General features: G+C 41.8%; 1 protein-coding gene across 8 annotated transcripts in view; it reads left to right on the top strand.

Annotated features, from left to right (window-relative positions):
- The window catches only part of ZNF606 (zinc finger protein 606), a 30727-nt gene extending 16945 nt beyond the window's left edge, over window positions 1–13782 (top strand). For 4 of the 8 annotated variants that reach the window (XM_019438610.2, XM_019438608.2, XM_019438611.2 and 1 more), the window contains one exon: window positions 1783–5058. In XM_019438610.2, the coding sequence (XP_019294155.1) occupies window positions 1783–3758 (1976 nt within the window). In that variant the 3' untranslated portion in view covers window positions 3759–5058. Of the gene's footprint in view, window positions 1–1782; window positions 5059–10333 lie in introns of those variants that run through there. The other 4 variants (XM_019438614.2, XM_019438615.2, XM_019438616.2 and 1 more) reach the window with 4 other exon arrangements.
- Window positions 13783–14185: the final 403 nt, after the last annotated feature.

Below are 14185 nucleotides of genomic sequence, written 5' to 3'. Positions count from 1 at the left end.
TGGTGACAGAAACAGAGGATGAAGTGATAATGCTCTGCAGATGGAGGAAGGAGCTATAAGCCAAAGGATGCAGGCAGCTTCTAAAAGCAGGAGAAGGCCACGCTGTAGATTCTGCCCTAGAGGGAGGCTCCCCTGATTGTAGCCCAGTAAAAGCCATTTTGGACTTCTGACTTCCAAAGCTGTAAAGTAATAAGATTGTGTGATTTTAAGCTGCTGCATGTGTGGTAATTTGTTATAGCAGCAGTAGGAGACTCAGACAGACCCCTTCAGTTGTTGGAGGACTGTTACCTCAGCAGTGATGGTGGATAGCTTTCATATGTTGAACTTGCCAGACATTTCACTGGATTCACAATCTCGCGAAGATATTGGAAACATCCTCTGTGGATAGTATAGAGCCAGTATGTATGAATGTATGTGCGTGTGTGTGTGTGTGTGTGTGTGTGTGTGTTTATATATACATAGATTTTTAAAAATTATATTTGTAAGTAATCTCTACACCCAACGTGGGGCTTGAATTCACAACCCCAGGATCAAGAGTTGCACGCTCTACTGACTGAGCCAGCCAGGTGCCCGGAGCCACAATTTAAATACAGATTATATCAGGCTATAACTCCTGTGTCTTCATCATAATGTGTTGCCTTTCGAGTCTGTCTTGTGTGCCATTGCTTTGCAAATCATTCTGTAGTTAGAAGGGTTGTAACTGTAGGAGTGTTCTTAAACTATGGTGATTTGTGGGCTGACAAATTTTGTGTCATTGACTGAATGGAATATGAAACAATGCGACAGCATATTAACATAGATAAGATCCTTGCTTGAAGCTTCTGTTGGTGATACTTTCTCTTAACGCCAGTCCCTCCTTTTTGGGGGGCAGGTGTCAAAATAGGGAAGGAGTCAGGATATTAAAACACAAGTGAATTAGGACACTTTCATCATTTAAACATAAGTTAAAGGCCTGGTTGCTTGTTTATCTTGTAAGCAAGTTATTTCTTATTTTTTCACCTTAATAATATTCACTGGGTCCCTTTGTCAGGGATCCCCCAGGCCACCCTTGGGTTCAGTGATTTCACTAGGATGCACAGGACTCAAAAGTCATTGTACTTTTGTAATGCTGTACAAAGCAATGGCAGCAGAGGGAGAAGGCACATGAATATAAGTCTGGAGGAAACCAAGTGCAAGCTTTCAGTAGTCCTTTTCCAGTGGAGTTGCAGAGGACACACACGTTTAATTCCTTCAGCAGTGAGTTGTGACAACACATATGACATGTCATCTACTAGGAAAGCTGGCCAGAGCCTAGGAGTCCAGGGTGTTTATTGGAGATTTGAATACACAGTGCCTGTGTAACTGACTGCAACCACTGAAGCTCCAGACCCCCAGAAGGAAAGCAGATGTTCACCATAAATGACCATAAATGTCATTTGTACACACTATCTAGAGAGATGCTACACAGTGTGCTTCAAGGCCTCAAGCATGCAAAACACTCTTAGACCATTCCAGGACCTCGATTCCTTTACCATACACCTTTATCCTGGTCTTTTTTTCTATGGGAAAATGCACTTAAATGGTTGTTATTGGTATCCAGTATACACTTATGCTGGTTCACATACTTTTTTTTTTTTTCACTATTCTCCTCTTCCCTGTTATGATCTTTGTGTTACAAATCTATTTGAAAACAAGGTCACACCTGCCTTTTCAATAATACGGACAATAAATCTCACTTTTCCCACTCTGTTCTCGGAAATTTTTTCTCTGTGCTCTCATGGCTTTTTTTTCTGATTATTTCAGAATGGATGAGAAATCTTGAAAGCAAAGCATTGATCCCAACACAGAGCATTTTTGAGGAAGAACAATCCCATAGCATGAAGCTGGAAAGATACATATGGGATGATCCTTGGTTCTCCAGGTTAGAAGTCTTGGGATGTAAAGACCAGTTGGAAATGTATCACATGAACCAGAGTACAGCTATGAGGCAAATGGTCTTCATGCAAAAGCAAGTACTATCTCAAAGAGGTTCAGAATTCTGTGAACTTGGAGCAGAGTGTAGCCAGAGCTTAAACTTTGTTCCATCTCAGAGAGTTTCTCAAATAGAACATTTCTATAAGCCTGATACAAATGCTGAAAGCTGGCGGTGTAACTCAGCCATAATGTATGCAGATAAGATTACCTGTGCAAATCATGATTATGACAAAACTTTCTACCAGTCCATACAACCTAATCAGCCTGAAAGGATGCAAACTGGAGGTAATCTTCTTAAATGTACTGATGCTGTGAAATCTTTCAATCATATACTACATTTTGGTGATCATAAGGGAATGCATACAGGAGAAAAACTCTATGAATATAAGGAATGCCATCAAATCTTTAACCAGAGCCCATCATTTAATGAACACCCACGACTTCATATTGGAGAAAACCAGTATGATTACAAAGAATATGAGAATATCTTTTATTTTTCATCATTTATGGAGCGTCAAAAAATTGGTACTGTAGAGAAAGCATATAAATACAATGAATGGGAGAAAGTCTTTGGGTATGACTCATTCCTTACTCAACATACAAGTACATACACCTCAGAGAAACCCTATGAATATAATGAATGTGGAACATCTTTCATCTGGAGCTCTTACCTTATCCAGCATAAGAAAACTCATACTGGAGAGAAACCCTATGAATGTGATAAATGTGGAAAAGTATTTAGGAATCGTTCGGCCCTTACTAAACATGAACGGACTCACACTGGAATAAAGCCCTATGAATGTAATAAATGTGGAAAAGCCTTCAGCTGGAATTCTCATCTTATTGTACATAAGAGAATTCATACAGGAGAGAAACCTTATGTATGTAATGAATGTGGGAAATCTTTCAACTGGAACTCCCATCTTATTGGACATCAGAGAACTCATACCGGAGAGAAACCCTTTGAGTGTACTGAATGTGGGAAATCTTTCAGCTGGAGCTCCCATCTTATTGCCCACATGAGAATGCATACTGGAGAGAAGCCCTTTAAATGTGATGAATGTGAAAAAGCTTTCAGGGATTACTCAGCCCTTAGTAAACACGAAAGAACTCACTCTGGAGCAAAACCATATAAATGTACTGAATGTGGAAAATCCTTCAGCTGGAGCTCACATCTTATTGCCCATCAGAGAACTCACACAGGAGAGAAACCCTATAACTGTCAGGAATGTGGCAAAGCATTCAGAGAACGCTCAGCCCTCACTAAACACGAAATAATTCATTCTGGAATCAAGCCTTATGAATGTAATAAATGTGGGAAGTCCTGCAGCCAGATGGCTCACCTTGTTAGACATCAAAGGACTCATACTGGAGAAAAGCCCTATGAGTGTAATAAATGTGGAAAATCCTTCAGTCAGAGCTGTCACCTTGTTGCTCATCGGAGAATTCACACTGGTGAGAAACCCTATAAATGTAATCAATGTGAAAGATCTTTTAACTGTAGCTCTCACCTTATTGCACATCGGAGAACTCATACTGGAGAGAAACCATATAGATGTAATGAATGTGGGAAAGCATTTAATGAGAGTTCTTCCCTTATTGTACATCTAAGAAACCATACTGGAGAAAAACCCTACAAATGTAATCATTGTGAGAAAGCTTTCTGTAAGAATTCTTCTCTCATTATTCATCAGAGAATGCATAGTGGAGAGAAACGCTTTATATGCAATGACTGTGGAAAAGCCTTTAGTGGTCACTCAGCCCTACTTCAGCATCAGAGAAATCATAGTGAAGAGAAACTGTGAATTGAATTGATAAGAGATTTTTCTTTTATTGTACATTTGGTAACACACTGAAAAAAAACCCTATAAATATAATCAAGAGGGCAAATTGTTTAGTAAGAATTCAGAAAGACTTCTTTTTATTATTTGGTAGAAAGTATCTCCTTAGAAGAAACCTATGAATGAAAAGAATAGAACAAAGCTTTCAGCAGTTATGTAGCCTTTATTTAATATCAGAGAATTACAGTGAAGAAAACTCAAATCCCCTCATGGTCCTACTTGATTCCTACCAGGAATCCTACTTGAGGAACATGAATATAGGGAATAAGACTTCTTTCAGTAAGAGATCTCAACTGAGGTCTGAATTTGTGGATTGCAGTGCATTGTTAAGGGAAACCTTATTCTAGGAAAAGTTTTTTAACTGAAAGTACACTGTTTTGCATCAAGCTGGAATAATGGATAGGAAGCTTTATAATAACATCTTGTGCATAATTATGGAAATACAGATTTTGCTGTTACAAAGGGAGAATGTGGGTGCCGTTTAAGGAACACAATATGAAATACTAAATCTGAATTTAAGAAAAAAAATTAGTATTGAATGGGATATTTACTGTCGATCAAGATTAACCTTAGAAAAGATTAGTAAATGATTTTACTAATGGTGGAAAGATTATTACCTAGAAGTATGAGACTGATGTTGTTAGAACAAAAGTTGACAGTTTATGACCCATTGTGTCAGTGTCCATGGTTTACTCATGATTGCATTGTTGGACAATTCACTTGTAATCTGTTTTAGGCAATCACTGTAAGTTACAATTGTGGACACTGCATCGATATACATAACGTTAAGGAATGAAAAGGACACAAAATTGTATATACGTATCTATTATAACATCTAAAAAATGTATATGGATAAGGACTGGAAGGATCCATGGAGAAATTAACCTTGTTAATTTAAGATTTTTAAAAAAGTTTTATAAACACAGCACGTATGTGCTAGGCTTTGTTTTAAATGCTTTCAAATATTAACTTGTTCAATCTCCTTAACTCTATGAGATAGGTACTATTATTATCCCAGTTTTACAAATGGAGAAACTCGTGCAGAGTGTTGAGAAACCTACCTAAGGACACACAGCTATTAAGGAATGGAACCAAGATTGTTTGGCTCTAGAGTCATGTTTTTAACTACCATGTTATGCTGCCTCTCCAGTGATTTTTTTTTCCCCTAAATTTTTCTTTTGTTCAGTTTTCTATAGTAGATAACTTGATAATAAAAACCGAGAAATTCCTAAACAGTGAGAAATAAAGTTACCTGGCTCTCTGACCTGAATGATTTCTGGTAACATGAGAGCTAAGCGGCCTTTGGAATATGAAGTCTGGATTGGACAGTCAGAATCACTGCCATTTTCTAGTACTTGGGTTCCCTAAGATTTCACCACCCACAATCCTGAGCATTACAGCACAACAGTGACTGGAAGACAAATCGGAGGTTTGGGCAATGCTGAGGAATGCTTCTTGATGGGGTTAGAATGGCCCTTGTGGGGCAGAGAGCAAGAGACACTACAGCACATGGGAGCATTGTTTCTCAAGGTCTCTCTCAAATTCAGTGTTTATGCTTTCTTTATCTTCTCTTGATGAGAAGATTGCTTGATAGTAGGGGCGCTTCAGAAGGGGAGGAAGCTCACCAATTCATCAGAGTGAGGAAGTCTCTCTGAGTGCTCCTAGGGGAAAGGAGGCAGGATGGATAAGCAGATTTAGGTGGCTTCTCTCCTGTTCACAGATATTTCCTCTATTTCCCTAAAGTAGGACTATAATTACGGGCCAGGAATCCTTGGATAGGCTTCAAGGACATTGGTTAGAAATCCAGGATACAAAAGGTTTATCTAGTTCTTACAGGGTCCCCATTGGTTGAGAAACAGTGACCTACTGGTGTGGGAGGGTGTGTGTTCTGTAGCTGGAACTCACATAGGTATGTAACATCTGATTCCTTACCTTTCAGGGCTTAGTGCATAGTGGTCACCCAATAAATGTTGCAGGAGTAAATTAACTGAATGCATTTCTCATGTGATTTCTGCAAATATCTTCAGAATAGAATTAGCAATATTATCTCTGTAAGAGAAAGTAATATGTGTCAAGTAATACTGTGAACATATGGGTAGAGTATTCTAATACCCAGTATAATACACTTTGAGCAAACCGAGATTCTTTGATTTAGTGACTCCAAAGAATCTCATAATTCATATACAATATTACACAAGCATCCTGACAAGTCACTCTATATTACACAGCTTAATATCTTTTAAAAAAGTTTTTCTAAAAGTGCCTTTTGTGGCCCAGCCCATATCACAAGTCAAGAGAAAGTCCCAGACTTCTGCTTCCTCCTGGAAGGATCCCTACATCTCTATCATCTATCACACAGCGTTATGTGCACAGTGTGCCTTGGATGTTCAGGACTCCCACACCCCTTCACCTCCCTTACTCCAACCCTCTAACCTATGTATGGCTTAGTTCATTGCCCTTTTTTTTTTTAACCCCATGTTCAACTCCCCAACTCTGGAACCTTCTGCTGGGCCCAACTGGAACTCATTTCATCATGAGCTCTTCCTTGAAACCTTCCTGCTGTGACTGAAGCTTGAGTCTCCCCTATGCACAGTGTCTCTTATGATGGCTTCAAGGGGTGGCTCCTTTCTTCTCCCCTCCACCCCCCACTTTTCTCATTTGCAGCCTCTAGATTGTTCCTCCCTTCTCTCTAAAACTCACCTCTGACTCTTGGGACATGAGACCATCACACTTGCTTCCCTTCATTCCAGTCATCTATTATGAGTCACTCATCCACATATCAAAGAATTCGGCACCTGCCTTACTGCACCTAGAACCATTCCATCATCCATCTGGATGATCTTTCCATGTCCTGACCTCACAGGACCCCTCTGCTTATGGTTTTGTCAACCACTTGCCACAGTCAGTCACTCCCATGGTCATCCCTAGGACCATTCCATTACTAGTGACTGGAACCCCTCCACCATCTGTTTCCTAAGCTGCTTGGCTTGGCTATTTAGTATCAAAATTCCAACAATTCCTTGACTTAACCTTCCCTCAGGCTCACTGCCAGCAGATGACTTTGCTTCCCGCTTACCTGAGAACAGAAGGAATCAGTAGAAGCCTTCCATAACGTACCCATTGTCCACAGTGTCTGCCCTGTCCCACAGGGACCTACATACAAACTGGCTGGGTTGACTCCAGAGCCTATCTCGAGGGCATTGCTCTAGCAAGTTTGCCTTATCTCCTGTATCATCATGTTTTGCCGATGTACTAGATTATTTCCACCAATATGTAAACATACTTAAAAAAAAAAAAAAAACTCTCGATAACACATTCCCTTCTAGCTCCTGCATAATTTCTCTGCTTCATTATAGAAAGCAAAATTTTTCAAGAGTTGTCTGTTTTGCTGTCTCCACTTCTTTTCCATTCTTGAAACCTCTCCAAACCTACCTCACTGCCAGATGTCCTCCACATTGCTAAACCTAGTAGTCAATTCCGTTTTTTACTTCCTTGAAATATCAGCAGCATTATAGATCATGGATCATTACCTCCTTGAAGCATGTTTTTCACATGGCTTTCAGGACTTTACACCCGATTCTGGCCTTCATTTCAGGCTCCCTTAGCTGTTTCCTCCCCCACTTCCCTTACCTCTTACTGTCAGGGTGCCCCATTTCCTGTTTACATCCCTGAAGTTCTCATCCAGTCTTGAGGCTTCAAACACCACTGTTATGCTGAGGACTTTCCTTTTAGGGCTACAGTTTGAGGAGTGTTGAAAAATGTCTACACCCTTGTTACTATCACTACAATCAAAACTATATTTTCGCTTTCCCAAAAAGTTCCTTTATGTCTCTTTAGTTAATCCCCATCACACCCCACTGCCCCAACCTCTGGGCAACACCTATCTGCTCTGCCACTACATACTAAGATTGTCTTTTAGAGTTTCATATAAATAGAATCACACGGTATTTTATTCATATACTACTTTTACTATGTGGACACTTTTGGGATCAGGACTTTTCTCCACATAATGTTTTTTTTGTCTGTTTTTGAGGTTCATCCATGTTGTAGCTCGTATCAGTAGTTTACTCCTTTTTTTTTTTTTTTTTTTTTTTCTGAGTAGCATTCCGTTCTGTGAATGTGCTACCATTACTTATCCTCTTCACCTGCTGATGAGCATAAAGTTGTTTCCATTTGTTGGCTATTGTAAATATAGCTGATACAGACATTCTACCACAGGGCTTTTGTGTGTGTAAGTTTGCATTTATCTTGGGTAAAAACCTAGGAGTGGAGTGGCTGGGTTTGAAGTATATGCATAACTTTCTAAGACACTCTCTGTGGGCTTTTAGTCTGATGTCTTTAATCTGTTTTACATTCTGGGAAATGTCTTTTTTTGTGATATTATCCATTTTTTTTAAAGAATAAGAAGCACTTTGTGCTCTCTCTCTGCTTTTCAAAAATGAATAAATGTTAAAAAAAAAGGGGGGGGTGCACCTGGGTGGCTCAGTTGGTTAAGCATCCAACTTCAGCTCAGGTCACGATCTCGTGGTCTGTGAGTTCAAGCCCTGCGTTGGGCTCTGTGCTGACAGCTCAGAGCCTGGAGCCTGCTTCTGTTTCTGTGTCTCCCTCCCTCTATGCCCCTCCCCCATTCATGCTCTGTCTCCCTCTGCCTTTCAAAAATGAATAAATGTTTAAAAACATTTTTTTAAAAGAATAAGAACCACAAGGGGTGCTTGGGTGGCTCAGTTGGTTGAGCATCCAACTTCAGCTCAGGTCATGATCTCATAGTTCGTGGGTTTGAACCCTGTATCGGGCTCTGTGCTGATGGCTCAGAGCCTGGAGCCTGCTTCAGATTCTGTGTCTCCCTCTCTCTCTACCCCTCCCCTGCTCATGCTCTGTCTCTCTCTGTCTCAAAAATAAATAAAAACATTAAAAAAAATAAGAACCATAAAACATTGCACAAGGAGGATACAAGCATAGGGAGCATTACAAGAGATAAAAAGGTCAGTTTTTAGAAGTCTGTGATATGCTTAAATCAGACCAACGAATAAAGGCTTACTATTGTTCCAGTGACAAATGGTAACAGAATGATGGTAGTGAGGCTTGTACAAGGATTGGTAAATATAGAAAACAAGGAACAAGTCAGGCCAGTCTATAGGGTTAAGGCTCTTTCTGCCTGGATTTCTGTTAAACCTCCTTGATTACGACTCTTTTAGCCACATAGCATATAGTGGGCTTTGTTTTTCTGAACTCCCACTGTTAGTTTTATACATTCTTGACAGTTATGTACAGGCACAGTTGGTTATATGCATTCACCTTGCTAATCTACCAGGGTGCTCTCCTCACCAGCTCTAGCCTACTTCTTTGGAAAGCAATCAGGTATTCCCAAATTCCTCTTCTCATTCTATGCCTCTAAATTTCCTTTCTGAGCTTTTTAACATTTATTTCCCTCTCATGTATTTTCCTTGTTTACCAGGGAGTAACTGCCTCCCTTCTTTGCATTGATGACTAAAAGAAGAAAAAAGAACTAAGAGGCAATAAATCATCCCAGGGGTAGTCAGATTTGACAAATGTTACAGTTCCTTCTAAGATCAAATTCCTGTGTTTCTGATTTTATCTTGAGTAGCTTTGCATATAAGCGGTGTTATGTCTGTAGTAAAAACAAGGTAAATTATGACAGTAACTGTACTGTTATTGTTATTAGCACAAACAAAAATATACAAATTTAGGATTTTATATGTCATAATATAGTAAAGGAATTTTGAATGAGATGTTCTAGGACCAGTGCTAAATACTTTATGGAAATTTACCTTATTTCTAATATTTCATCCTTTCCATTTAAAAAGTTTCTCTTTTATGACTCTGATTATTCCAATGTTAGCACACCTGTGTCTGTTGTCCATATTTCTTAGCCTTTCTTTTATGTTCTCTAATTCCTTTTCCTTTCTTTTTTTCTTTTGTCTGGACATTTTCTCAATTTGCTCTTCCAGTTTGCTAAGTTTATTTTTCAGCTGTCCATTTTGCTATTTATTGCCTCTACTGTGTCTTCATTTCAACTATTGTTTTACATACCTAACATTTATACTTGGTTCTTTTTTATGTGTCATTATTCTCATTTCTTATTGTTAATACCATGCCTTACTCCTTAAATGCATTTAATAGACTAATTTAAAATTTTGTTCCATCTGTTCTAGTATATGTTTCTGATGGATTCTGTAATCCAATGTTTGTTTTCTCTTGAAATTGTTATGCTCTGAAAATTGCTTATTACTTGGGCCAGTGAGTATATATCTTTTGGGATCACTGGCTATTTCATCAGTTGTTACGCATACATGTGATGGGATCAGATCCTGGTACCTATAAACCCCACTGAGTTCAGGGGTAGAGACAATGGATCCTGGGAGGGGAGGTTGAGGCCTCAGAAAGCTAGTCAATGATTCCTCGTCCCATGAGATAACTCCTTGGAATGTGATTCACCATCCCAGAGCTTTGAGGAGGCAGGATGGAGAAACACTTGCCTGAGGTGATGTGTTCTGTGCCTGTTTCTCTGCTGCTCACAGGCTACTGCCTTGCCTTGATTCCACTCCTCAGGAAGTCTGGACCAGAAGTTGGGTTACAGCAGCTGTGGGCACACTGTTCTAAGGCAAAGGAAGAGAAGAAACAAGCGCAAACTCCAGGAGTTCCTTTTGTTTTTTTATTACAGCTGAGCTATACCGTCTCCTGCTCCAGCCAGCCAGCCCAGCATACTAGTTCAAATCAAACCCAAGTCTTTCTAGCAGTTTCTGATATTCCCAGATCTTTTGCCTCTTAGGTTATACCTGGCTTTATTTCAGGTAGGTGTCTGTGGTTGAATTGGCTTGTATGAACCAAAACTGGAATCTCCGTTGTGAATCTTCTTTGAGTACATTGTCTCAACATGAGGTCGAGACCACGTCCCATTACAGCTCCCCTTATTCTCTCAACTTCTCCGTAGGAGCAGCACACAGCACAGGCAAGTCCAAGGCCAAGAGGTTCTATTTAAAATGGCAGATCCCTTGGGGTGCCTGGGTGGCTCGGTTGGTTGAGTGTCCAACTTTGGCTCAGGTCATGATCTCAAGGTTTGTAGGTTCCAGCCTGTGTTGGGCTTTGTGCTAACAGCACAGGGCCTGCTGCTTCGGGTTCTGTCTCCTTCTTTCTGCCCATCCCCTCCCCTCTCTCAAAAAGAAGCGCTTAAAAAAATAAATAAAAAATAAAGCAGCAGGGGCACCTGGGTGGCTCAGTCGGTTAAGCGTGTGACTTTGGCTCAGGTCATGAGCTCACAGTTTGTGGGTTCGAGCCCCATGTCGGGCTCTGTGTTGACAGCTCAGAGCCTGGAGCCTGCTTCGGATTCTGTCTCATTCTCTCTCTGCTCCTCCCCCACTTACTCTCTGTCTCTCAAAAATAAATAAATGCAAAAAAAAAAAAAAAAGAAATTAAAAAAAAATAAGGCAGCAGATCCCTCATTCTTGATTCCCTTACCCTACTCTATTCTTTTATTCTAAGTATTCATTAACACCTATCAACTTCAAGCATACTATGTAACCAAGTTATATTTCTTTTCATTGCCTGTATCACTCTAACTAGATACAAGCTCCAATAGGGCATGGTTTTTCACTTGTTCAGTGTTGTATCTCCAGGACCTGGGAAGTGTCTGTCACATAGCAAGTTCTCAACAAATGTCTACTGAACAAAAGGCTAAACTGACATTAGGGTTATTCCCAGCTCAGACTCTAAACACCCTCCCATGTTATGACAATGGAAGGGCCCCATCAGAGTCCAGGGAAGGCAGCCCAGGCCAAAGGGAAGAAGTTGGGGGTATGGATTTGTTAGAGCAGACTGAGGGAATAACAGGTGAGGCTGATCTGGTTTTGAATATTTGGAAAAATAAACCTCTATGCTTAAGGACTTCTTGGGTGCTCTACTTGCCCTGGTTTACTTACTGGATGTTCTAATTGTCCAGTGAAAAAACCACCTGGATTGGGAGGCTGTGAGTTTGTTCCTTTGGAACTTGGTGTAAACTGGGTTGGGACTGTCATATGGCTCAATGGATCTTCCAGTGCCTTCACACTGTCAGGGGGTGCAAAGACCCCAAAGAGAGGGCAAGGAGAACTTCCACAATTAATATTATAGGTAAATGCATGTAAACAAGTCTCTTAAGGTCATGATATAAATAGCCCAGTTACTCACAAACATCCCAACCCTCACATCTTCATTTCCGATATGCTGATGCCTGAAAACATTCATGAAAGCCCTGTTTCTGTATTGGAATGATATTGGGGTTTCGGGAACCACCAAGCAGCTTTAACCTGGAAGGAAAGAATGCTCTCGTATTGACAAAGCCTCTTCTGGCTGCTGTGTGGGTAATGGACTAATGGAGATAATGGTACGATAGGAAGAAGAGCCTGGGGGCTACTGGGGGCTTGGACCAACGTGGTGCGGAGGATGTGGAGAGAAGTGATGAAACACTTCAACCTGTAGTTTCAGACAAGGACCGCAAAGCAAGATAAACACACACCAACCACATCCTAGTGAAAGTACTGAAGGCCAAGAGAAGCTTAAAAGCAGCAAAAGGTCACGGCCATGGCAGAGAAGCTTGGATCCGACTTACATTACTGGCAGCAATAACTGGAACTCTCAACCTTAAGGAAAACGCCAAGGCAACCGGGGGACGATGGGAGCAGGGAGAAGCCCTAGGGGCCCTGTCCCCGCAAGAAGAGAACCCGCCCAGACGAACTCCGCATCTGGGCACAGGCACCGAGGAGCAGCAGTCTTCCCCGCCGAGTAGGCCGAAGACGGAGCCAGGGGTCGCCATAGCTGGAAACCGAGGGAGACCCAGGGGAGACAACCCCAACTGCACGCACGTTGCCCTCACACCAGGCGCCGGCAGCTGGGCGTCGGGAGCGGAACCTCCCGGCCAGACCTGCAGCACCCCGTCCCGCCCCGGTCTCCGGCGGACCCTGCCCCAGCCTCCTGGCCGCTCCCGGAACCACTCCGGCCTTTGCCGCCTCCAGACGTTGCCCTCGGTGGTCCCGCCGCCCCGCTCGGCCTCGAGAGGGATTCGGGCTCCCGACCACTGTCAGCCTGGAGTCACGGAGCGCAGCACAGGCGAAGGTTACCTAGCCCACTCGGCCGGGTTGCGCGGCCTTCTGGGACTTGTAGTCCACCTGCCCTGGGGGCTCAGACTACAACGCCCGGAAGGCATCGCGCCGCGCTCCGCCCAATGGAAACGCTCGGTGAACCGCCTTCTCCCCTTTCGGGGCCCACCTCCTCGCCCAGCCAGCCTCTTTCTGCTGTTGGCCGCCTGAGCGGGGGCAGTGGTCCTGGAGCTGCGTGAACGTCTTCTGGCTCACGGCCCGGCTCAAAGCTCCCAAAGCAGGTCCTCCACGTCCCTGGGAGGACACGACGTGGGTCGCTGCTAGCCTGTGGGCAGCTTGCAAATATTGGAACAATCGTTCTGCTAATACGCCCACCGCAGATGGGATGTATGAAGAGGAATCCCATTTTGCAAATATACAAAAATTTTAATGTTGAGGGGAAAATGAAAAGAACCGAATCCTATGGCAATACATTTACACACATTTTCAAGAGACATAAATGCAGATGTGAGTAATTAAAAGATACAATCTAAGTGGTTCCTGCTTGAGTAGACTCGGTAATGTAGAAATGTGTTTCCTAAATTAATCAACAAACTTAAGAACATCCAAACTGATTATCCAAAATTATAGCTTTTAAAAATAAATAAGCTATCAAGCCATGAAAAAAACATGGAAGAACCTCAAATACATATTACTAAGTGAAAGAAGCCATTCTGAAAAGGCTTCATATGTGATTCTAGCTATATGACATTCTGGAAAAGGCAAAATTATGGAAACAGTAAAAAGATTGGTGATTGCCAGGGTAGAGGGAGAGATGAATAGGTGGAGTATAAAGGATTTTTAGAGTAGAGCAGTTATGTTGTATAATAATAAAAAGTTGGATACATGTCACGATACATTTGTCAAAACCCATTGAATTATAATACCAGAAGTCAAGTGCACCGCCATGAGGGGTGGCAAAATGGGGACACCTACAGAGCAGGCTCAACCAAGCAGGTGGGGAGCAGAAGGTGAGTATCCACGGGCAAGTCCTTTTATCAGGGGTCAGGATGGAGTACACAGGAATAGGCGGGAGAGGATATCGTTGCTACATTTGAATGTTGAAGGGAAGGGCAGAAGGGAGCTTGTGGCCAGAACTAGCCTTATCACCTAGGTAACCTGGTCACCTGGGTGGGGTGCTCACAGCCTGTTTGCATGGATATGGAGGCAGCAGGAAAATATAGTTTTAAAATTTACAATACAGCAAAATGAGTAAAGGAGGTAAAAAGGTACAAACCTCCAGTTATAAAATAAATAAGT

This window comes from Panthera pardus, unplaced genomic scaffold (genome assembly GCF_024362965.1).
Source record: "Panthera pardus isolate Hobbes unplaced genomic scaffold, ASM2436296v1 HiC_scaffold_18, whole genome shotgun sequence".
NCBI classification, from domain to species: Eukaryota; Metazoa; Chordata; class Mammalia; order Carnivora; family Felidae; genus Panthera; species Panthera pardus.
The sequence above is the reverse complement of the archived record's forward strand: the minus strand, read 5'-3'. Positions and strand labels throughout refer to the sequence as shown.